We start from the raw sequence: 22,041 nt of genomic DNA, 5'->3' as shown, positions 1-22,041 counted from the left end.
CGGGGTCGTCCCGAAACACGAAACCCAATGTAAGTCAATGGGGAATAAAAGTCGGCAGGGAGAGGAGGACAGGAAACACACCTACAGTGCCCATTTGAATGTCAAAAGCATCAATTCTTCTTACTTAAGCTTGTCAACCTTAATTAACTTCATAATACTAGTTACGCACTGAAAAATGGGGGGTTATTTGGCTAAAGTTGTTGGGGGTTAGGGCTGGCTCCAGGTTTTCATGTGCCCTGGGTGAAAGAGCGCCCCTTTAACACATACCACAACTCATCATGCTCCGATACGGCAGAGAAATAGCGGTATAGTACAATGAAAAATACTTCACTTTTTACATCTCATGACGAGGCCCATCTATTTCTCCATACAGAATCATTGGTCCCATATAATGTTTGAAACAGTATATGATGAGCTCCACATAATGCTACAGTATATGTTGGTCCCCATGGATGAAGCTCCTCTGTTTTATGGGCCCAAATAATGCACCAAACATAATGGGCCCCATTTCTAATGCTCTAGTGTATAATGGGCCCTGTAAATGCTGCTCCAGTGTCTGATGTCCACCTTTGGAATGTTCCAGTGTATGGTGGGCCCCATCTATCATTCTCCAGAGTATAGTGCTCCCCAAAAATTGCTGTCCCAACATTGAAAACAATCAAATAAGTCTCCTCGCTAGGGAATCCCTGTACTAGTCTGGACTCCTCGTCGTCCCCATCTTCCATCTCACTGCACAGTATTTCAACCTTGCAAGTGCTGTGATCCTGAGCAAGCAGGGGGGGCCCACTCGTTGGCGATGGCACTGGCACAGGGCCCCTGATAGTACAGTGGTGTGTCTGATGGCGGGTGGGCCGAACCTGCACTTTCATCTGCAGCTTCCTCTTTGTCACCGTGTAAGATGGAACTGTATATGGGAAGGGTAACCTGAGTTTCATCAGGGTCAGATTCAGGCCGTGTAGCGTGCGAGGGGAATGTAGTGGTCTGGGTCAATGTACCAGCAGATTCATCGAGCAGTGGCTGGGCATCAGTGCACTTGTGTCGCCCCCAGGAGAACGGTCGCCACAGTGGCATTACCTTCCTCCTAGGGAGTGTGATGTCATGCTTGGGAGCAACGAAGGATCTCTCTAGCAGGTTAACTGATTGGGCGGCGTTATTCCCACGAGTCATGACCCTCCAAACAGCGTTCATGAAGGCAAAGTGTTTGTTTTACGTGGGCAGTATGGTTGCAAAGCTGAACCTTAAAGGAATGTCCAGAAGGGCACCACCAGGAGTGGAGCCTACGGTTAAATTCGACTCCACCTGGGAAACCTCAACCATGCCAGCTACAGAACAGATGCACACATTACAAGCTTAATTCCGTTAACGAACGAGACTCCGTCATGCCCCGCGGTCTGAATCCGGCTTACTAGAGGGACACGTGAGGCTCTGGCACATGAGATTGGCCAATAACTGGTGTGTCATGCCCTTACATGTCCGTGGCTGCATGTGCGCTACACTGAAAAGGCCAGAGTTTGTCGCTTACAGGTGCAGATAACCCGCTGAACAACGTTAGTGATGGGGATCACTGATTATAATTATTACCCGCGAACGATGATTTCTCAGTAAGTGCAGGTCAACCGCAGTTCCGGAATTAGGCCTAACCGTCATTCCTGAAAAAATGAAAAACTTACGTGTGCAAACCACAGGTGCTGTAGCTTGCTTAACAGCTCGCAAGCCGTTCTCACGCCCAGTATGGATTACACGTGATTGCACAAAGGTGAGAAAGGGTACCGTATCCCCGGATAACATGTATGGATAGCGTACACATTCAAAATATATGTCTATACATCAGGAGGCAGGCTCAGACGGTTTTAGGCTCACTGTGGTGTCGTGCGCTAGGTGGTGACCCCGGCCATGGGGGGGGAGGCAGCACAGTTAGGGAGTTTTAGAAAGTGGCATATGTTGATGTTGGACATTCAGCTGATGCAAAAGGCGAAATAGGTCAAGTCCCAGGAAGAGGTGGACCAAAGCAAGCCATTTTTCTGTCACCCTATGTGTCATCAGGGGAAGGTGGGACAAAATCCTTGGAAACCCATGCATGGTTCATTTTAATGAAGGTTAGATCATCCACATTTTGGGTTGACAGACGGGTCCTTTTTTCTGTCAGGATTGATCCAGCTGCACTGAAGACTTTTTCCAATAGCACACTTGCAGCTGGGCAAGCGAGCTCCTGTAAGGCATATTGTGCCAATTCAGGCCAGGTGTCCAGTTTAGCGGCCCAATAGTCAAAGGGGAATGACCTGTGTGGGAGAACATCGATATGGGAGGAAAGGTAGTTTGTAACCATAGTTGACAACTGCTGTCTCCTGTCACTTTCCATCGATGCAGTATTACCAGTTGTGTGAGCGGTACTTGAAAAATCAGTCCACAACATTGTCATGAAACCCCTGTCTCCAACGCCACTTCTGCTGTGTGCACCATGAACACCTCTGCCAAGCTGCCCCCGGCCCGTACGGCTCGCGTGAGAACCATCACCGCTGCTGTGTGCTGGGAATGCCTCAAGCAACCGATTTACCAGAGTTGCTTGTTTATTAGCCAATATTAGGTCAAGGTTCTCCTGTGGCATAATGTTTTGTAATTTGCCTTTATAACGTGGATCCAGGATGCTGGCCAACCAGTAGTCGTCATCGTTCATCATTTTGGCAATGCGGGGGTCCCTTTTTAGGATCTGCAAGGCATAATCTGACATGTGGGCCAATGTTCCCGGTGTCAATGATGCACTGCGAGTGCTGGTTGGAGGAGCACTTTCTGGCAAATCCACATCCCTCCAGTCACGCACAAACCCTGTACCAGACCTTGCCACGCCAACATTTTCACTTGCCCCACGAGATGCATCCTCCTCCCCTAAGTAATCATCCCCATCATCATCCTCCTCCTCCTCTTCTTCCTCCACCTCGTCCAGGAGAGGTCCCTGAGCAGACAATGGCTGAATGTCATCAAGGATTCCCTCCTCTTCCTCCTCATCAACATTGGCTGCAGACGCCTGCTCCTTAAGGTGCGTCAAAGTTTGCATGAGCAGACGCATAAGTGGGATGCTCATGCTTAGGATGGCGTCGTCTGCGCTTACCAGCCGTGTGCATTCCTCAAAACACTGAAGGACTTTACAGAGGTCTTTCAGCTTCGACCACTGCACACCTGTCAACTCCATGTCTGCTCTCAAAGTGCCTGGCCGTGTATCCTCCCACAAATGCATTATGGCCTGCCTCTGCTCGCACAGCCGCTCCACCATGTGCAGGTTGGAGTTCCACCTTGTTGCAATGTCGATAATGAGGCGGTGGTTGGGAAGGTGGAGCAATCGCTGCAGCTTATGCATACGAACGGAGTGTACAGGCGACCGGCGGATGTGCGCGCACAGTCTTCGCACCTTCTGGAGCAGGGCTGTTAACTCCGGATAATTTTTGAGGAAGCACTGCACCACCAGGTTCAAGGTGTGAGTCAAGCAAGGTATGTGGCTGAGTTTTGAAAGGGCTATGGCTGCCACAAAATTACGGCCGTATCACTAACTACCTTGCCTGCCTCAAGATGTACACTGCCCAGCCATGACTCAGTTTGTCGCTTCAAGCACTCGGCCAGCACCTCGGCGGTGTGTCTGTCGCCCAAACACATCATCTGCAACACAGCCTGCTGACGCTTTCCACTAGCTGCTCGATAGGGGGACACCTCGTGTGCAAAAGTGGCAGCTGCAGATGGAGTGCTCGTACGACTGCGCTCTGTGGACGAGCTTTCGCTTCTGGAGGAGGAGGAGGAGGAGGAGGGTCGAACGCCTACAGCCAACTGTTTCCTATACCGTGGGCTAGGCAGCACTGTCCCACCACCGCTGTCCCCTGTGGACCCTGCATCCACCACATTAACCCAGTGCGCAGTGATGGACACGTAACAGCCCTGGCCATGCCGACTGGACCATGCATCAGTTGTGAGGTTCACCTTTCCACTCATTGACTGCTTGAGTGCATGGACAATGCGGTCTTTTACATGATGGTGGAGGGCTGGGATGGCTTTGCGAGAGAAGAAGTGGCGACTGGGTAGGTCATAGCGTGGTAGTGCATAGGCCATGAGTTCGCGGAAAGCTGCTCTTTCCACCAACCGAAAGGGCATCATCTCAAACGAGATTAGTTTGGCAATGTGGGCGTTCAAACCCAGTGTACGCGGATGAGAGACTGAGTACTTTCTTGACCTTCTCATAGTGTCTGGGAGGGTGAGCTGGACTTGAGAGCTGCATATGGTGGAAGTAGCGGTGGACAGGGCGGACTGAGAGAGGGTTGATGATGGTGATGGAGTTGGTGTTCTTTCTGATGGCCTAGATTCAGTATTTCGTTGATATAACAGTGGGATTCCCTGACTGCTGTGGCCTTGCAACGACACCTCAACATTTGCTGCTGTGCTAACCGGTGGGCTTACAGTGGGGGAAACAATGTAGCGTTGCTGACTACCTTCTTTGTGATCAGTTGCACATGTGGCACTTGAGGTTTGGTGTTGTGTCCACGCTTGCAAGTGCATGCTGGTTAAATGTCTAAGCATGCAACTGGTATTCAAATTTTTCAGATTTTTCCCTCGGCTAAAGGTCTTTGCGCACTTCTTACAGATAACCTTGGCCTGATCATGAGGATTTTGTTCAAAAAAGTGCCACACTGCACTCTTCCTACTTTGGCAGACATTTTGCGGCCTAGCATGCTGTGATATTTTGACCCTCTGGACAAGCTGTCCAGCAACTCTTTTGATTTTTGGAACCTGTCTTTGGAGTGCTCCGGGCCTGCCAGATAACAGCTGTTGCGATGTCGATGTCTGCTGTGGATGCTCCTCATCTGAGCTATTGGAAGCAGCACCCACTTCCCCCAATGGATGCCAATCTGGGTCAACAACTGGGTCATCCATCATCTCCTCTTCAATGTCATGTGCACCTTCCTCTGTGTCACCGTGTATGGTGGTATAGTGTGCGGGAAGGGGCACCTGAGTCTCATCAGGGTCAGAATTTGGCTCTGTACACTGCAAGGACAATGTAGTGCTCTGAGTGAATGTACCAGCAGAATCATCTATCAGCGGCTGTGCATCAGTGCACTCCATGTCAGATTCATCTTGGCCTGGGTAATTCACCATTTCACTTGATAATCCAGGCATGGTATGTGAAAACAGCTCCATGGAGTAATCAGTAGTATGGCCTGCGTCATCCTTCAATCTTGGTTGGGGTGAAGGACACAAGGAAAGGTGTGGTTCATGAACATGAGCCTCCAATGACGACTCAGTGCTTTTATTTTTTACAACTTCAGAAGAGGAGGCGATAGAGCTGGAGGCTGAGTCAGCAATGTAAGACAAAACTTTTTCCTGACGCTCTGGCTTTAAAAGTGGTTTGCCAACTCCTAGAAAACTAAGCCTTCGAGGCCTTGTGGAGCCAGACGATGACGCAGGCTCAACACCTCCTGCATTCGGTCCTATTTTGCTTTTGCCACTACCATCAGATCCACCACCAACACCATCATTACCAGCTGCCAACCCCCGCCCAATTCCACGGCCTCTTCCACCAGCCTTCCTCATTTTTGGTAGAAATGTAGACAAAATCCAACAAACTATATAGTAATGTAAAACAAGGTACAAGGTGTCTATAGGACAGGGGAGATTTTGAATTTCTGCAGACACTTGTGGACACTGGACACTTTTGGATTGTGTGAGGCCCACTGAATATCAGAGCGCTATGTCACAGGCTCGATGGCACAGGTGTGAAAAAAGTGACTACAGGATAAGGGAGATTTTGAATTTCTGCACACACTAGTGGACACTGGACACTTTTGGATTGTGTGAGGCCCACTGAATATCAGAGCGCTATGTCACAGGCTCGATGGCACAGGTGTGAAAAAAGTGACTACAGGATAAGGGAGATTTTGAATTTCTGCACACACTAGTGGACACTGGACACTTTTGGATTGTGTGAGGCCCACTGAATATCAGAGCGCTATGTCACAGGCTCGATGGCACAGGTGTGAAAAAAGTGACTACAGGATAAGGGAAATTTTGAATTTCTGCACACACTAGTGGACACTGGACACTTTTGGATTGTGTGAGGCCCACTGAATATCAGAGCGCTATGTCACAGGCTCGATGGCACAGGTGTGAAAAAAGTGACTACAGGATAAGGGAGATTTTGAATTTCTGCACACACTAGTGGACACTGGACACTTTTGGATTGTGTGAGGCCCACTGAATATCAGAGCGCTATGTCACAGGCTCGATGGCACAGGTGTGAAAAAAGTGACTACAGGATAAGGGAAATTTTGAATTTCTGCACACACTAGTGGACACTGGACACTTTTGGATTGTGTGAGGCCCACTGAATATCAGAGCGCTATGTCACAGGCTCGATGGCACAGGTGTGAAAAAAGTGACTACAGGATAAGGGAGATTTTGAATTTCTGCACACACTAGTGGACACTGGACACTTTTGGATTGTGTGAGGCCCACTCAATATCAGAGCGCTATGTCACAGGCTCGATGGCACAGGTGTGAAAAAAGTGACTACAGGATAAGGGAGATTTTGAATTTCTGCACACACTAGTGGACACTGGACACTTTTGGATTGTGTGAGACCCACTGAATATCAGAGCGCTATGTCACAGGCTCGATGGCACAGGTGTGAAAAAAGTGACTACAGGATCACAGAGATTTTGAATTTCTGCACACACTAGTGGACACTGGACACTTTTGGATTGTGTGAGGCCCACTGAATATCAGAGCGCTATGTCACAGGCAGAAATTGGCTAGTGTATCACAAACTACAAGGTGTATGTAGAATTGGGCAGAATAGGAATCTCCCTAGAGTGTAGGTCTGTAAGAACGGAACAAGTCCTCCACTTATCCTTCCACAGTGACACACAGATAGCTTCACTGTGGCCGTGATAACAGCCGTTACACGGTACTGAGAGGAGCGTGCACGTACACGGCTGTCCGGTGTACGTAAAATTGTCAAGCTCCGTGTTTTTTAAGTATACGGACTGACACACGCTGTCTCTCTATAGTTTTGAATGTGATCAAACAGCAAATATATTTAACTGTTTGAAAGCTAGACAAAACTAGTAGGTGCAGGTCCGTAAGAACGGAACATGTCCTCGACTTATTCTCACAGAGTGACACACAGATAGCTTCACTGTGGCCGTGATGAAAGCCGTTACACGGTACTGAGAGGAGCGTGCACGTACACGGCTGTCCGGTGTACGTAAAATTGTCAAGCTCCGTGTTTTTTAAGTATACGGACTGACACACGCTGTCTCTCTATAGTTTTGAATGTGATCAAACAGCAAATATATTTAACTGTTTGAAAGCTAGACAAAACTAGTAGGTGCAGGTCTGTAAGAATGGAACATGTCCTCGACTTATTCTCACAGAGTGACACGCAGATAGCTTCACTGTGGCTGTGATAACAGCCATTACACGGTACTGTGTGAGGAGCGTACACCGCTGTATGGTGTGAAAAAATGCACGCTCAGTACCTCAGCAGGACAAAAAAAAAATTGGGATTGCTTTTAAAAAAGCAGTTTGCAGAGCAGTGGGTAAACAGCAATGCAGCTGTCAGGAAGCCTTAGAAGGCAGCCTAACAACCAACACCGCTGATCCACCACAATATAGCCTCCCCTTGCACTGCACACACAGTGACTGGTGTGTTGTACAGGCAAAATCGCTAGCAGCAGAAGCAGTTTTTTTTTCTTCTTCCCTGCCTAAAGCTCTCCCTAAAGAATCAGCAGCAGCAACCTCTCCCTATGCTAAGATCGGCAGAAGTAAGATGGCGGTCGGCTTGCACGCCCTTTTATAACCCCTGTGACGCCCACCAAAGCCAGCCAATCACTTGCATGCCCTTCTGAAAGATGGTGGTGACCCCTGCCTATGTCATCACGTTGCCCACAGTGTCCGTGGATCCTGATTGGCTGAAAAAGAGCACAAAACAAACTTTTGAAACGCGACTTTGGCGGGTAAGTCGCCAACCTCGTGGCCGACCTCATCCTAGGGTCGGGTTTCGTTTCATGAAACCCGACTTTGCCAAAAGTCGGCGACTTTTGAAATTTTTCGACCCGTTTCGCTCAACTCTAGCCACCACCTTTTCCACTTGTTAAAGAGTATTTTAGCAAGATGTATATGAATCTCCAACGCCCTGTGTATAGCTCCAAAAATATCTTTTATAATGCCCCCATATGGCGCAGTCCAGTCCGATGGACATCTTTGATCTTGATACTGCACCCCCTCTCTAGGCACAAATGCTGTCCTCTTTCCCTGCTTCATGTAGATGATGTGTTCTATTATATCATCCACACAATGTCTCCTAATCGCGCTCCTGTGCAGGCGTACTTTGCAGTGCTGTAATGGTCATGTATCGGCTTTACTTCCAGGTTATCGGTGCTCTTTAGCGTCTCCCGGGTCATGCGCATTAATAGTACTTTGTTATGCCCTACTGAGGGCAATGTGGTTCAACAATAGGGTGCCACTGGTGTACCAAGTCAGTTTGTGAAATCTCCTCCCTCCTAAATATTTCTTAATATTACCATATGAACGTTATTATTGATAAATGAAAGTTTTTAAGAACCACAGAAAGTCACTCATGTAGTGACATACCTCGTAAAGTTACAGAGCGGGGGTCACTGAGTGCTGACGAATCTTATGTGTAAAATGCACCAAAGCTTCACTGACTAGATAAATAACTGCAGAGCTCCACACCTCCTCTGACATCAACATCAACACTAAAAGTGTGAACTGGGAGCTTCATAGCATGGTTTTCCAAGGATTTTGGAGCAATGGAAACATTTTCCTTGAAGTGATAAATCATACTTCTCTAGCTGGCACTCTGATAGACAAGATTGGATTTGATGAAGTCTAAAAGAAAATTATCTGAATAATGGCAATGTACCAACTGCAAAGTTTGGTGAAGTACCAATAATGCTAAAAGACTGTTTATCAGGTATTGGCTTAGTGAAGTGGAAATCTTTCTGTTTCAATATACAAAGATATTACAAACAATTGCATTCTTGCAATTTTGTGGCCCACACAGAGCTATGACCTCAACATCATCGCGGATAAGGAGATTTTGGGATAATCTGCGCTCCTGGTATTGCATATAATAGATCCAAACCCAGACAGAAAGTACATGCGTTTTTTCTTCATTTAGTCAACGCTTTTCGAAGTATTATAGACTTCTTCATCAGGACAAGAGAAACATCTGATGCTTTTCCTAACCTGATGAAGAATATCCATCCTGACTAGACTGTTTCCAGCCTGACTTAATACACTTGCATTGAGAGAGGCCCCGGCCATCTAGTTGGAATATGGCTTGGAGTTGCAATCCCATGACTACTGCTCCTGACAAAATCACGGGAAAATCCTCAAAGCGGGTCATGCACACAATGTGAGGATTCACAAAGAGTGACTGCAGACTTGTAGTTTAAGACAAGAGAACCCCTTTAAATGTTAAGCTACAATTTATTGGGTAACCTGACAACAAATGTTCAATTTCCAGTCTTCATGAAGATAAGGAAAAGAGTGGCACTCACCATCCCATAAAATCAATCCTTAATTAAAAACTAGCTGCAGGAGGGTGAGGGTAGCAATGAGGATGATGGCCATTTCACATACTACTAACGCTTCAGGTAGGACCTGTTGCCACTTTTTCTTATCTCTATGAAGACTATTGCAATTCATTTCTCAGAGTTGAGCACCACGAGATCCCATTAGTCATGGGGTGTGTCCCAGTTAACAGAGAACGAGATTTTTTTGATAGTGTCGGTTGAATCTTATGCTATTTTCAATTGAAATATTCAATTTCACTGCCACACCTCTTCAGAATAACAACTTACTGCACAATGCAACCACAAAAAATTCCTGTGACTCAATCAAATCACACTGGAAAAATATGAGTTTTAAAGGCTAAAATACATTTTATTAAATTAGAAAAAACAGAGCAACACTGCCAAAGCAGGTGACACAGGGCAGAAATAAACAATAAGTACATCATATGTAACACATAAAAATAGCCGAAAAATAGACGCAATGTAGCCTATAGAACGAGACACCTCCCAGTCCAATTAAAAACCATTCAAAAAATAATAAATAAATAAATGAACAGGGAATAGTCAGGTAAACACTACTCAGAGTGCTCTAATTCTACATTAAATATGGCCAACCACCCACTAAGTAAAGTTCGCTAGAGCTACTATATATGGCTCTATGCTTCCTGAAGAAGCTGTGGCGCAACGCGCGTAGGGGTGGCAGGCTGGGGCAGCGTGACTTCATATTCTATGTAAGTCTGTGAGCTGACTGCCATATATATTGTAGCACTAGCACTTTACTTGGTTAACATAGTGGGCGGTTGGCCATATTTATTGTAGCATCAGAGCACTCTGAGTAGTGCTTACCTGACTATTCCCTGTTCATTTATTTATTATTTTTTGAATGGTTGTTAATTAAAAAAATGCAAAAACATAAAAGATGTATTAACTTAAGTAAAAATGAGATTAGTTTACTCGTCTGTAAATCTGAGGAACGGTCACGTTGAAACTCAGTTTGTGATCAAGTTTTCTTGTTATTAATCCATTAGTTAGCAGGAAGCGTCAAGATACTGAATATAACATTTGTGGATAGTTGGAAACATCCTCTTATATGGTTGTACATTGCACATTCTTATCATACCATGTGATGTTACCTAGTAGGAGGGCAAAGCATGGTGGTATGTTTTCTTAACATCATTTTTTGCTCTAATTGATACGATATGATTCACAGTAGATACAACATTCATTGTCAGGATGTGTCTTAAGCATCCACATCTGTCAAGACTGTTTCCTTTAATGCTCACTCACATTTAACTATCTGCTCCCATATGGTGATAATGTAAAAACTTGTAGAACATCTTCACAAGTATTACATTGGAGAAATGTAATCTCAGACAAAAAATACAGCAGCTGTTTCTACACTTCCCCTGTGTCTACTAAAACATTACGTGTGTGAATTACAGCACTAAACGTGTTCACATGAAGTCATTGTTGCCTATGAGGGCCGGTATGTGTTACACACTAGGACAGTAATCTAGGAGTAGACCTACAGTATATGACAGGTTTTCAGGTGCAGCTGATAATAACCCAACCACTGCTGAACACAATACAACAGTGAAACAATTAGGCTATGTTCACACGTTGCATTTTTGCTGTGTTTTTTTTTCTCAATACAAAACCTATACTCTTGACAGAAAACAAGTTGCTTAAAAAAGCAGGCTTTGCTGTGTTTTTTAATGCATTTTTTTTGCTACATTTTTCAGGTACATTTGTATCTTATGCATGCTGATACAGTTTAGTGCCTGTTGTTCCTGAGTTTTCTGCACCAAAAAAGCAGGAAACCCTGACACGTAAAAGAGCCACCTTGTGCAGCACTAATACTGCATTCTGTCAAGGTGGCTCTTTTATTTAGCGTCCCTTCCACCGCCGAAATAAGCGGTTTTAAAATTAGTCAGACATACCAGAATTTTGACCGGGGGGCAGGTCTTTCCCCCTCTGACACCAATGCTTCGCATCCATCATTCATTTCCTCCTTAAGTCTTTGCTCCGCCTCCTCTGTGTTCAATTCAAATGCTGGCGCCTGCACTGTAATATATTTTCTTGGGCATGCTCAGTTAGCGCTGCCCGTTCTCTCACATCACTTCATGGCCTGGCTATCGCACCTGTATGGACACGCTGCCAGAGATCCCACCCCGCAGTCGCTTATGATTTATTCACACTGCGGGCCTGGGAATATTGGCATGAGAGCCGCAGAGAACTACTGCGCATGCCCAAGATTCTCAGCCCCGCAGTGTGAAAGAGCCACCTTGACAGAATGCAGCATTAGTGATGCACAAGGTGGCTCTTTTACTTAAAAACGCCTGGGGGGGTTGACAGGTTCCCTTTAAAAAACATAGCAGTTTTCCAGTTAAGTCAGAAAAAAAAAAAACATACGTGAATTAGATTTCTGAAATTTCATAGCTTTTGCAGGAAATATAAAATGCAGCTTTTAATTTGCAGTAAAAAAAATAAAAGCAACAAAAAAGCACAGTGTGAACATAGCCTTAATATCAAACTGGAGAGATTGTGAGTTTTCTACATAGAGTTACCTGCTCGGGATATCACTAAAAACATCCCTCATAGAAATTACTGTTTCTTAGTGGCTCTCTGCTGTGCTAGAAGAAGGGATCTTGAGTTGTATTTTTTAAAACTCTTTAAAAAATGTGTTAGTTACTACCTGCTACCTGCTCGGTTTATTCATTGTACATTTTCTTTTTTTGCCTGCTTTTGTTGTTTTTTTGCTCTACTCTCATGCAAGTGACCGTAAATTATACTGTAAAGGTACCGTCACACTTAGCGATGCACCAGTGATCCCGACAACGATATGACGCGGTCAGGATCGCTGGTGCATCGCTAAGTGGTCGCTAGTGAGCTGCCACACAGGCAGATCTCACCAGCGACATAGCAGGGGTCGGGGGTCGCTACTTACCTGTCAGACGAGGTGATGAAGACGTCCTCCACCCGTGTCCACCAGTCGCTCGTCTCCACAGCAGGAAGCCCAGCAGGAAGCTGACGATGAGAAACGGCCCAGGCCAATCAGCGGGGGAGCCGGTCGGAGGTAAGTATCACACATAGCGATATCGCTAGCGATATCGCTGCTGCGTCACAAAACCAGTGACGTTATAGCGATATTGCTATGTGTGATGGGCCCTTAGCTTAGATTTGATGTTTGTTATGGTGTCTTGTAATCTCTTAAAAGCACTATAGATCGTGGGAGTCTGGGTGCTAAAACCCCCATGGGGCACAGTGGTTCAGCTAATACTTAAGAGTAACCATTGTCATAATTTATATTTCATAAATTAATAGTGCACATGAAAATATTCAACTGTTTAATATATCTCAGAGAAATCTGCCAGAATTGATTAGTCATTATCATACTTCTCAATTTTGAGTTAAAATTTGTATTCAGTGAAGACAGACTTTCCATTACTGAGATAGGAGGTAGCAGTTGGCACTGATAAGATTCTATGTATCTTATCAGTGCCTCTAGTTCCTCCCTCCTATCATCTATCTATAAGTGTATCCGTAGCAGTCGCCATCTCCTATCTCAGTAATGGGAGAGTCTGTCTTCACTAAATACAAATTTTAACTCCAAATTGAGAAGTTTGATAATGACCAATCAATTCTGGCAGAGAAAGAAGCTAATTTATCTGATAAGATATATTACAAAATTTCTTATTTTCATGTGCACTATTGAATTGTGAAGTAAAAATGATAACGGCGGTTATGCTTTACGTGTTCCCCACCTATCCTTGGTTCCATTGTTGAGTGCTGCTTCGTGCCTCTCTATCACCTGGATCCTCTTTATCATTTCTTTGGGTTGTCTCAAAATTGTCATGGTGGAGTGTCATTTAAAGAGGACCTCTCACCAGGAAAAAAGTGATCAGTTTTGGCTCTTAATTTATTCCTGCTGGTCCACAGAATATTCAATTTTTTCTTCTCTTTTAGGCTGTGTGCCCACGTAAGCGTGTTTTTTAAGCATTTTTACCAGCAAAAATGCTTAAAAATTGCTCAAAAGAAGCATCCCATTCATTTTAATGCATTTTGCACTTTTTGTGCATATTGATGCAGTTTTTCCTGCAAAAAAACGCTTTGCGGAAAAAAACGCAGCATGCTCATTAATTTTGTGGAAAGGTCCGCGTTTTTAGCTATCTTCTATGTATCTGGAGTCGCACTGAAAAAGCGCATAAAAAAAGCACGTTTTTTGCGCAAAAAAGGCACGGAAAACGCGCAAAAAAAGGCAGGAAAAAACGCGAGTTTTCTGGGAAGGAGTCCGGTTTTCATGCAGAAATTTTCTGCATACGTAGGAACATAGCCTAAATCTACCATATAGTACCAGAGATAAGTGTTATTTATTTTAGTGCCAAGTGGACGTTGCTCACAGGATTCTCTAAGAGCACATCTAAGCTACTCTGTATAATACCCTGTGTACAACGCACCCTTGGTAAAGATTAGTGATGAGCGAACATGCTCGGATAAAGTGTTATACCAGCATGTTCGGATGTTATGCGAGTTTCTTGGTCATGTTCGTATAATATATTCAAGTCCCTGCGGCTGCATTGGTGGTAGACAGCCACAAAACACATACATGGAGTGCCCATTTGTCAGGCAATCCCCATATGTGTTGCTGCTGTCTAGCGCCAAAACATGAGCCACAGGGACTCACATATTTTATACAAGTATGTTCGCTCATCACTAGCAAAGATCATAAAAATTAGCACTAAATGTAAAGGCTCATATCTATTAAACCATTTGGTGGATTTAAACAACACAAAACCAGAATGATCAGGAGAGCTGCTGAAATAAAATAATAGAAAATCTTGCTACTTTTGACTTGGAGACAGGTCCTCTTCAATGCTGACTCAGGTGGCAGGATGCTGCCTGAGTATAAAAGTAGTCGGCATTCTTGCTAAGTCTCCATTACTAGGCAGCTAAATCCAGGTTTTCACTACTGAAATACCACTGCACAAGTCTGCTACATTTAAGTGTCCACTAATGCAGAATTTCTGTTCAATTCTACTACCTCCAATTCTCCTATTCCAGTTTCACTACAGCAGCTCATCTAAATCTCCAGTACTGCATTACTAGCTCATCTGCCCTGCTGCACCAGCACCACCTGTCCGTGGCAAGTGAGACCTGCTCATCAGGACCAAAGGTTTTATGTATCCACTTCACTAGATAAAACATAATAATGAATGTTGGTACAGCGGTACAGGGGTAAAATAGAAAGTCAATAGGTCAATACACTGCTGTGTGCATGGTCATGGATTAGCTGAGCACTGCAGCTTAGAAGTTTGAGGAACTTGTACAGTCTCAGGACATGGCTCCCCACTGAACTACAAAATATACTTTTATACATTTTAAAAAGTTTAATACACCTTTAAGCATCTAGGATACAGTTGAATCTTTTAGCTCTCCCATTAGTGGCTCACACTTTATGCTATAGAACACATGCATACCATAAACTCACCAGGACGGCAGCGCACAGAATAGATCTTACCAGCATTGAGGACTATACATAGACATTCTGTACATTTTTACATATTAGGATAAATAAGTGTCAATTAACAGTATAATAGATAACCTCTTACAGATGAGCTACTGTGCCATCTTTAATTCTCATGAATGGGTGGTCTAGGTGGTCAGACTCCGACCTACAAAACAACTATGTTAGGCCATCATTGTTTAGTCCTGCTAAAATGTTTAATTGGAATATATTACTTAGAAGAATTGTCTATGAAACCTAGTACAGCATAAATGATGCTGTCTCCTCTAATACTCGGAGGTTTACCAGAAGCAAGCTTCAGTAAGGAAATAGACGTACATGAAGTAATTGGACTGCAGTACTGCGCGTGTTTTGGAAGGACTGGTACTTGTTACCAAACGGAGCTAAATAAACCTGAGACATTTTCTTTTCCAAAGCAGTTAAACAAATAGCATTAATCAAATGGTACCACTGACAGAAACCTAGCATTTCATTAAAAGTTTGGATAATGTTATGAGTTGTAGTATTTGTTATAATGTCAGTATTATACTGCTTTTTTATAGCACGTTCCACTTATATCCTGTGGCATTGAAAAACCATAACGGCTTTCATTCTTTCATCTACCCATCATTATTTTGCTCCAAGAAAGCTAAGCATGTCTTTTTTATGGCAATAAAGGAAAAACTAGATTGTGCCAATGATGAAAATCTCGTAAGTCAGTGGCCAAGTAAGATTAATGTGAAAACAAGGAAGTATTCCTTGGGAAAGTGATGTAATATATAACTATAGGTCCTAAAAGCAACGTGATACTCTACTGAATGTTTTTGAGGTGAATTATTACGATATGAACATTTTCATCTCTAAAGTCAACACAAGACTTGTGGAAATCTGCCTAGTAATGGAAGCCATGAATGCTTCGTGGACACACCAAAATCCTATTTCAAACAGTTTTTCTCAGACAGAACATGGATTTTGAAGGAGGGTTTAGGACTTCATGGTGTAAGCACAATACCGGCCATGAAAACTCGTGCAGGAAAAGTTCTGAAATTAATAAAGAATGATAGATGTTTGAAAAGAAAGCCACCTAATGATTGTGCTACTCACCAAAGGGCTAGGTTTTGCCTGGATCTAAAGAAAAACATCATTCTCATACAAAACCCCAAATAAAAAAAGTGTCATAGTTTATTATGATTATATGAATGATTTCTGGCACAGGCTTGTCATTATTCTCAAAATGGGTATGTGTGTGATTGCGATCACAAAGTTACATGAAACTGGGTATGCATTTTCTTTCTGTATAGCTGAAATGAAATCTATGCTTGATTAGGCTTTTTACGACAGTTAAAACTACAGAATTCCATCATATTTCACTATCTGTATGGAAGAAGGATATAATTTTGGCAAACATTTACCAATTAAAGTTCATGTGCATATTAGAATTTACTTGGGAGATTTTCCATTGGTGTATCCTTATCTGTATAATTGTGAGATTAACAGATAAATTGTCCAAAGTGCTTAAAGGAAACCTGTCATGTCAGACACTATAAACCTGCAGATATATGGTTAATCTGCAGGTTAATAGCATTATAATGCTGTCTGACTGAATTATTGAAAGCACGGCCATGTTACTGGAAGGCTGGCCACTGGGAGAAAATTAACTTTATTCCTCCCAGGAGTTGCCAGCTTTCAGTCCCAGAGGCATGAAGCTAGTCATTGCTCACTGCCACTGTAGGCGGCGTCTGGAAGCATGCACCAGAATTTTGATTGACAGCCCAATATGAATGGATATGCTGCAGAGAGAGCTGTTAATTAACATGCCTGGGTGTGCTTAGAGCCATCACTCACTATCTACTGAGCGGTGACTGTAGCTGCACGCCTCAATGACTGAAAGCCAGCAGCTCCCAAAAGGAATAGAGTTCATTTTCCCCTAGTGACCGCTCTTTCAGTAAGATGGCTGGATGGCTTTGTAATTCTTTTAACCTGCAGATTAACAGTATGGCTGCAGGTTATTAGAGCTTGGGGATATGATAGGTTCCCTTTAACATCTATTCTTGCAGGAATAATCTATCACAGTTCAGTTGGTGCAAGAAGTTCCTGAAGCAATCACTTGTTGACTGATTAGTGCTCATTCTTTCTTACAAAAGTTCTGCAGGAGCCAAGGTTTACATAAGAATAAGGTACCCCATAACAGAAATTATTAGCAACATTAAAAGTCATATACAAGAGAAAAAAGTAAGGGTATATGCAACTTACCGATAGAACATGGCGTAGTCAACTGTTGAATGGCAGCTTTGAAAATCCCAGGACTTTAACCTCTGACATTCCCTGTGAGCTCTGAGTTTCACCTTAACTGTCCCTTGACATAACTCTGGTAAAGTCTTCCTACGAGGGCGGTTACAGAATTCATTAGATTCCACTCTCCATGAATCACCAAAATCATCCACATCAAACTTGAAGTTCCCATCGCTTCCTATGAGATCATCTCGCTTATGTCCATTGTAGTTACCACAAAGACCACATAACTTCCCTTTGAGATGAGGGGCTGCCATTACTTCCACAAAACTGTCTCCATCCCAAGAGATTTCCAAACCTGAATATAGAAAAACATAAGTAATGCGCATATTTTATATGTATATCATGATACTATTAAGAAAAAATCCAGAAATAACGAAACACAACAAATAAATCTGTAGTCATCAGATCTTTAGCTGTGTATTATCTCATGATTCAGTGTCCTGCGTGGTACAGATGTATATTCTCCTAATTTTTTGTTGTTATTATAAACCCACAATGTCAAAATATTGAACATACAGTATAAATTGACCTTTTATGCAATGAAATAAAGAAGTTACGGTAATTGAGATTAGGAAAAAAATGTTCTTTTCTTGAAGCACAGCTGTTTGAGTCTATTGGTTGTATCTAGGATCGCAGCTCAGTTTTGTAATTTTAATAGTCCAATACCAACTGGAGCCCTTGTGTGGCAGCGTCTGAACAAAAGCCCAGACCTTTCTTATAATCTCATATATCTTTTTTTCTGATGTTCTAATTATAATAAGTTATTATTATTTATCTGAATAATAGCTGATACCTGCTAGATTGCTGGGAATACGCACACTGAAATCCCCTCTAATCACCATAGTGGAGTTCCTGTGTCATCTAGGGTGGGGGTCATGAATATCTGATGCTACTTTATTCAAAGTCTATGGGACTGACCAAGATAGCAGATTACAGAAAGGGTAGTCTGTATGACAATGATCTAGCAGTTATCAATAGAGGTGGGCGGATCAGACAAAGTATGAATTTGCCTGCTTACCTTACCTTTGCTACCTTACCTTAGATTAAACTTGTGACTCAGCAGCGATCTCGCTAGCAAGATCGCTATGTGTGATGGGGGCTTAATCCTCACTGTCAACCATACGGTCCTGGCCGCATATTCTATTCACCACCGCAAGCGCAGAAATCCTCATGTTGTCACTATGTGACTTTGAACATACGTGGGGATTTCAGCACTCGCAGCAACAGGAAGATGATGCAATGAAACTGGAAGGGTGACGGTGAAGAGTGGAGAAACCAGATATGTAAGTAGTAAGTTGAGTATAACATTTTTTTTTAATTTTTAACCTTAAGATGGTCCTTTACGGTTTAGAAAAATGGCAACTAGTGGCTACAATTTTGCTGAATTCCTGAGAAAGTGAAATTAAAAAAAAATCTGCATTTTGGTGAACGCAAATCTTTGTAATATTTGAGAAAATTCAATTACACTTAAATGTATTCACACATCTCTTGTTGTCACCCTTCCTGGTAAATGTCCTGCTGTGATCATTGAAAATTATTGGATGCATATCTTAAATCTGAATGTGAATGCAGAAAATATGCGCATCAATAGTAAGCATGATGTGTGAACTACACTCTCAAAGAGACTGCATTCAATTAGATTCATTTATTTAATAGAGCAAGTGTGTTATTTGTGGCTGTAGCTTTGTCACTACTTGTGAAGAACAGAAGTGGTTTGATGGCTGCCGAAGAATCTGACAACACAAAAGAAGAAAATATGATTGTAATTTTCTAGCTTTGTAAGTTCATGCACAGTGCTTGGCTCGTAAGTCTGTAAGAAAATCTGGCCTAGGTTTTTGACAATAATTAAGCATTATTTTCTATTCTTATTTGGTAAAAAAAAATAATAGAGGGATATACCGTAATAAATAGATTTCATTATGCCAAATCTACTTGATCTTTATATTATAAAAATAGTTATTGATTTTAATAGGCATTGTGCAATGCTTCGCTACTCCGAAAAAGACGCAAAAGAGAAAGAAATACTTGTTGCCAGGTTCCCCAGAAAAATCAAACCATCGCTTTTGGTGGAAGCAGTAGGCCAACCTGTGATCAGCTTACTGTCCTTTGAAAATTGCCAAAAAGGATTGTTAAAAGCAGCTACACTATCTTATCGGTGGCGGTCCAACCCCATACACTCCTATCGATCTCTGTCCTCAGGAAGCCAGGTGCAAGCAATGGTGAACACAACTCTGTCAACGGTTTATTCACCTCTGCCAGGTACTGCAGAAAGGCTCCTAAGATCTGTCACTAACAGTTGAAGAATCTGAACAGCACAGCTCTGTTAATCATTTATTTGCTGCTGCTGAAGACTTCACATCCACTCCTATTCAAATGAATGAACAATACCGAATCTGCTCACATGCAGCCGCCAACGGCACCGAGAACAGCTGATCTGTGTCGGACCTGTCATTCGGACCCCAATCAATCTGATATTGATGACCCATCTTATTAATTGGTCATCAATGTTAATGTAGTGGAACAACCCTATAATTTAAACCATCTAACTTACTTATGGCGGACACCAAGGAAATGAAACTAACCTAAATTTGAATGTTTTCTTAAAGGAAACCAATTCCTACATTTTTTTAAGTGTTACTTAGTTTGAGAGCAAATTTTATGACTTAATATTATAAAATAACTGAAGTATTATGCTACATGCAATATATAATTTTATAAAGGTGCTAAAAACATAAGAAACATAAGAAAGTCATCATTATTTCGAAGTTGCTACACAATGAGAAGTAAAACTATTAAAATATGCAGAAAAATAAATACCCATTCTGCAGTATCAGCATTGTTGTATAAAGGAACCATTTTTATTAACCTTTGTAACCAGATTAACTGCCTCTTGTTATGTCTATTATTGCAGAATTTTTAATTTTTTTTTTTAACAAAATTAATATTGTTCAATGAGAAACCGCAGTACACAGGATGGGAATACTGAGACACAAACACACGAAAGGTACTTTGGAGTAAAAAATGGCCTGTAGAGTAAAAATTTATGTTATGAGTGGATAAAGGTTTATGAACTTAAATCCTGATATATGTCCACAATACTTTTTAAAGTAAAACACTGTGCAAAACTAGAATTAACTGATAACATTTCTTAGACATATTATGAGACTATATACATGTAAGTTAGTGGAGCAACCAGTGCCAAGGAGCTGCTGCCAAAGCAAATAAACTAATGTAATGCATGCTTAAGGCCAAATTAGAAAATGCCTTGTGTTCATGCCAGGTAGCTGACCAAGATTGTAGAACATCAGTGGTCACGGTGTCATAGTGTCCCTCCTTTGTCACTTGCAGCAAACATTGTGGCAGATTTCAGATTTGCTATATACGCTTTATACATATATTTCAAATTCACCCTTCTTCGAATCATTCATTCCTTCAATTATATCCCTCAATGCTATTTGTCATTTGATAAGCATCCAGCCTTCTTTTCAATATACGGTAACTTTGTCGTTTTCTATTACCGTACTACTTTTTGAAATAGGGCATTATGCAGCTTTCATACTCCTATTGTTCAAATCCCTTTCTTATATTGATATGTATATTAGTTATGTAGTCCATCTAAATAGTACTTGTCTGCAGGTCAAAAGAGGTCCGTTTTTGCTCTTACTTGATTTTCGCTGTTGAAGGTTTTCTTTTTTTTTAAACCTGCCATACTGTTTCAGAGATATTGGCCTTTTTACTTTCTGCCAATTTTTATGGTCTTTACCAATGGGTTATTGATCACAGGATTCTCTGGGGTAAGTCTTTAGGCTCGTCTGCCTAATTAACCTGTAAGCAACGCCCCCTTGGCTATGAATAAAAAGACCCATATCTCTAAAACCATATGGCAAATGTCTGCAGAATACTCAGGGGAGCAAAGGGGATAAATAAATGCAAAAACTGGCCACTTTTGACTTAGTGACATGTCCCCTTTAAAATAATATGTCCGGTGATATAAAAGGTTGTTTGCATGTTTACCAACTAGAAAATAAGCTTACTATTGGACATTAATTAAGGACTCTGCACCACAGTCCTGATTTAGGACCCCTCTCAGCCTGTTAGCTTTCATTCAAAGGCAGAGAGCTTCCTCTTGCTCATTGGGTTAGTGACTTTATAACAGAGGCTTATTGTGTGGCTCAGTTAGTTATTTCAGACCCTTACCAAAAGAGTAACCATCGATATAATTTTTTTTTTCATAGATCAACACTACATATGAAAATAAGGAACTTTATAATATATCTCATTAGAAAAAGGTGATACTTTCTTCTCCTGAGCTTATCGTTCATTCTCAAAATTCTCAATCCACAGGTAAATTCAGTCAATACATAGTATACCATTTCTGAGAAAGGACATGGCAGTTTGTGCTCATAAAGTTCTATGGGGTTCTGCAACTGTCCTTTCAGGAGAACTTGCAGCAGAATTTCTGTGTCTGCCTTTAGCTTCTCCTTCTCCCCTCTCACCATAGAATCATATGAGCAGCAGCTGTCTTCTCTTATCTCAGTAATAGGAAAATCTGACTTCATAAATTTTACCCGTGAATTGAAAGTGAAATATTAGTCCAGGAAAGTTGCTTATTTTCATGTGTACTAGTAATTTATGAAATAAATATTAAAATGACATTTATTCAATAAG

The 22,041-nt window shown here is 42.2% G+C and overlaps 1 protein-coding gene across 1 annotated transcript in view; it reads right to left on the bottom strand.

Moving 5' to 3' along the window:
- BMPER (BMP binding endothelial regulator) overlaps positions 1 to 22,041 on the bottom strand; it is a 495,935-nt gene that overhangs the window by 118,103 nt on the left and 355,791 nt on the right. Inside the window, exon 13 of the mRNA XM_073549959.1 lies at positions 17,332 to 17,668. Within this exon, the coding sequence (XP_073406060.1) occupies positions 17,332 to 17,668 (337 nt within the window). The remainder of the gene's footprint in view (positions 1 to 17,331; positions 17,669 to 22,041) is intronic.

Source organism: Dendrobates tinctorius, unplaced genomic scaffold (genome assembly GCF_039654945.1).
Source record: "Dendrobates tinctorius isolate UK_male_01 unplaced genomic scaffold, ASM3965494v1 ptg000162l, whole genome shotgun sequence".
In the NCBI taxonomy this organism is placed as follows: Eukaryota; Metazoa; Chordata; class Amphibia; order Anura; family Dendrobatidae; genus Dendrobates; species Dendrobates tinctorius.
Note: the sequence above shows the minus strand (reverse complement) of the source record. Positions and strands in the feature narration are given on the sequence as shown.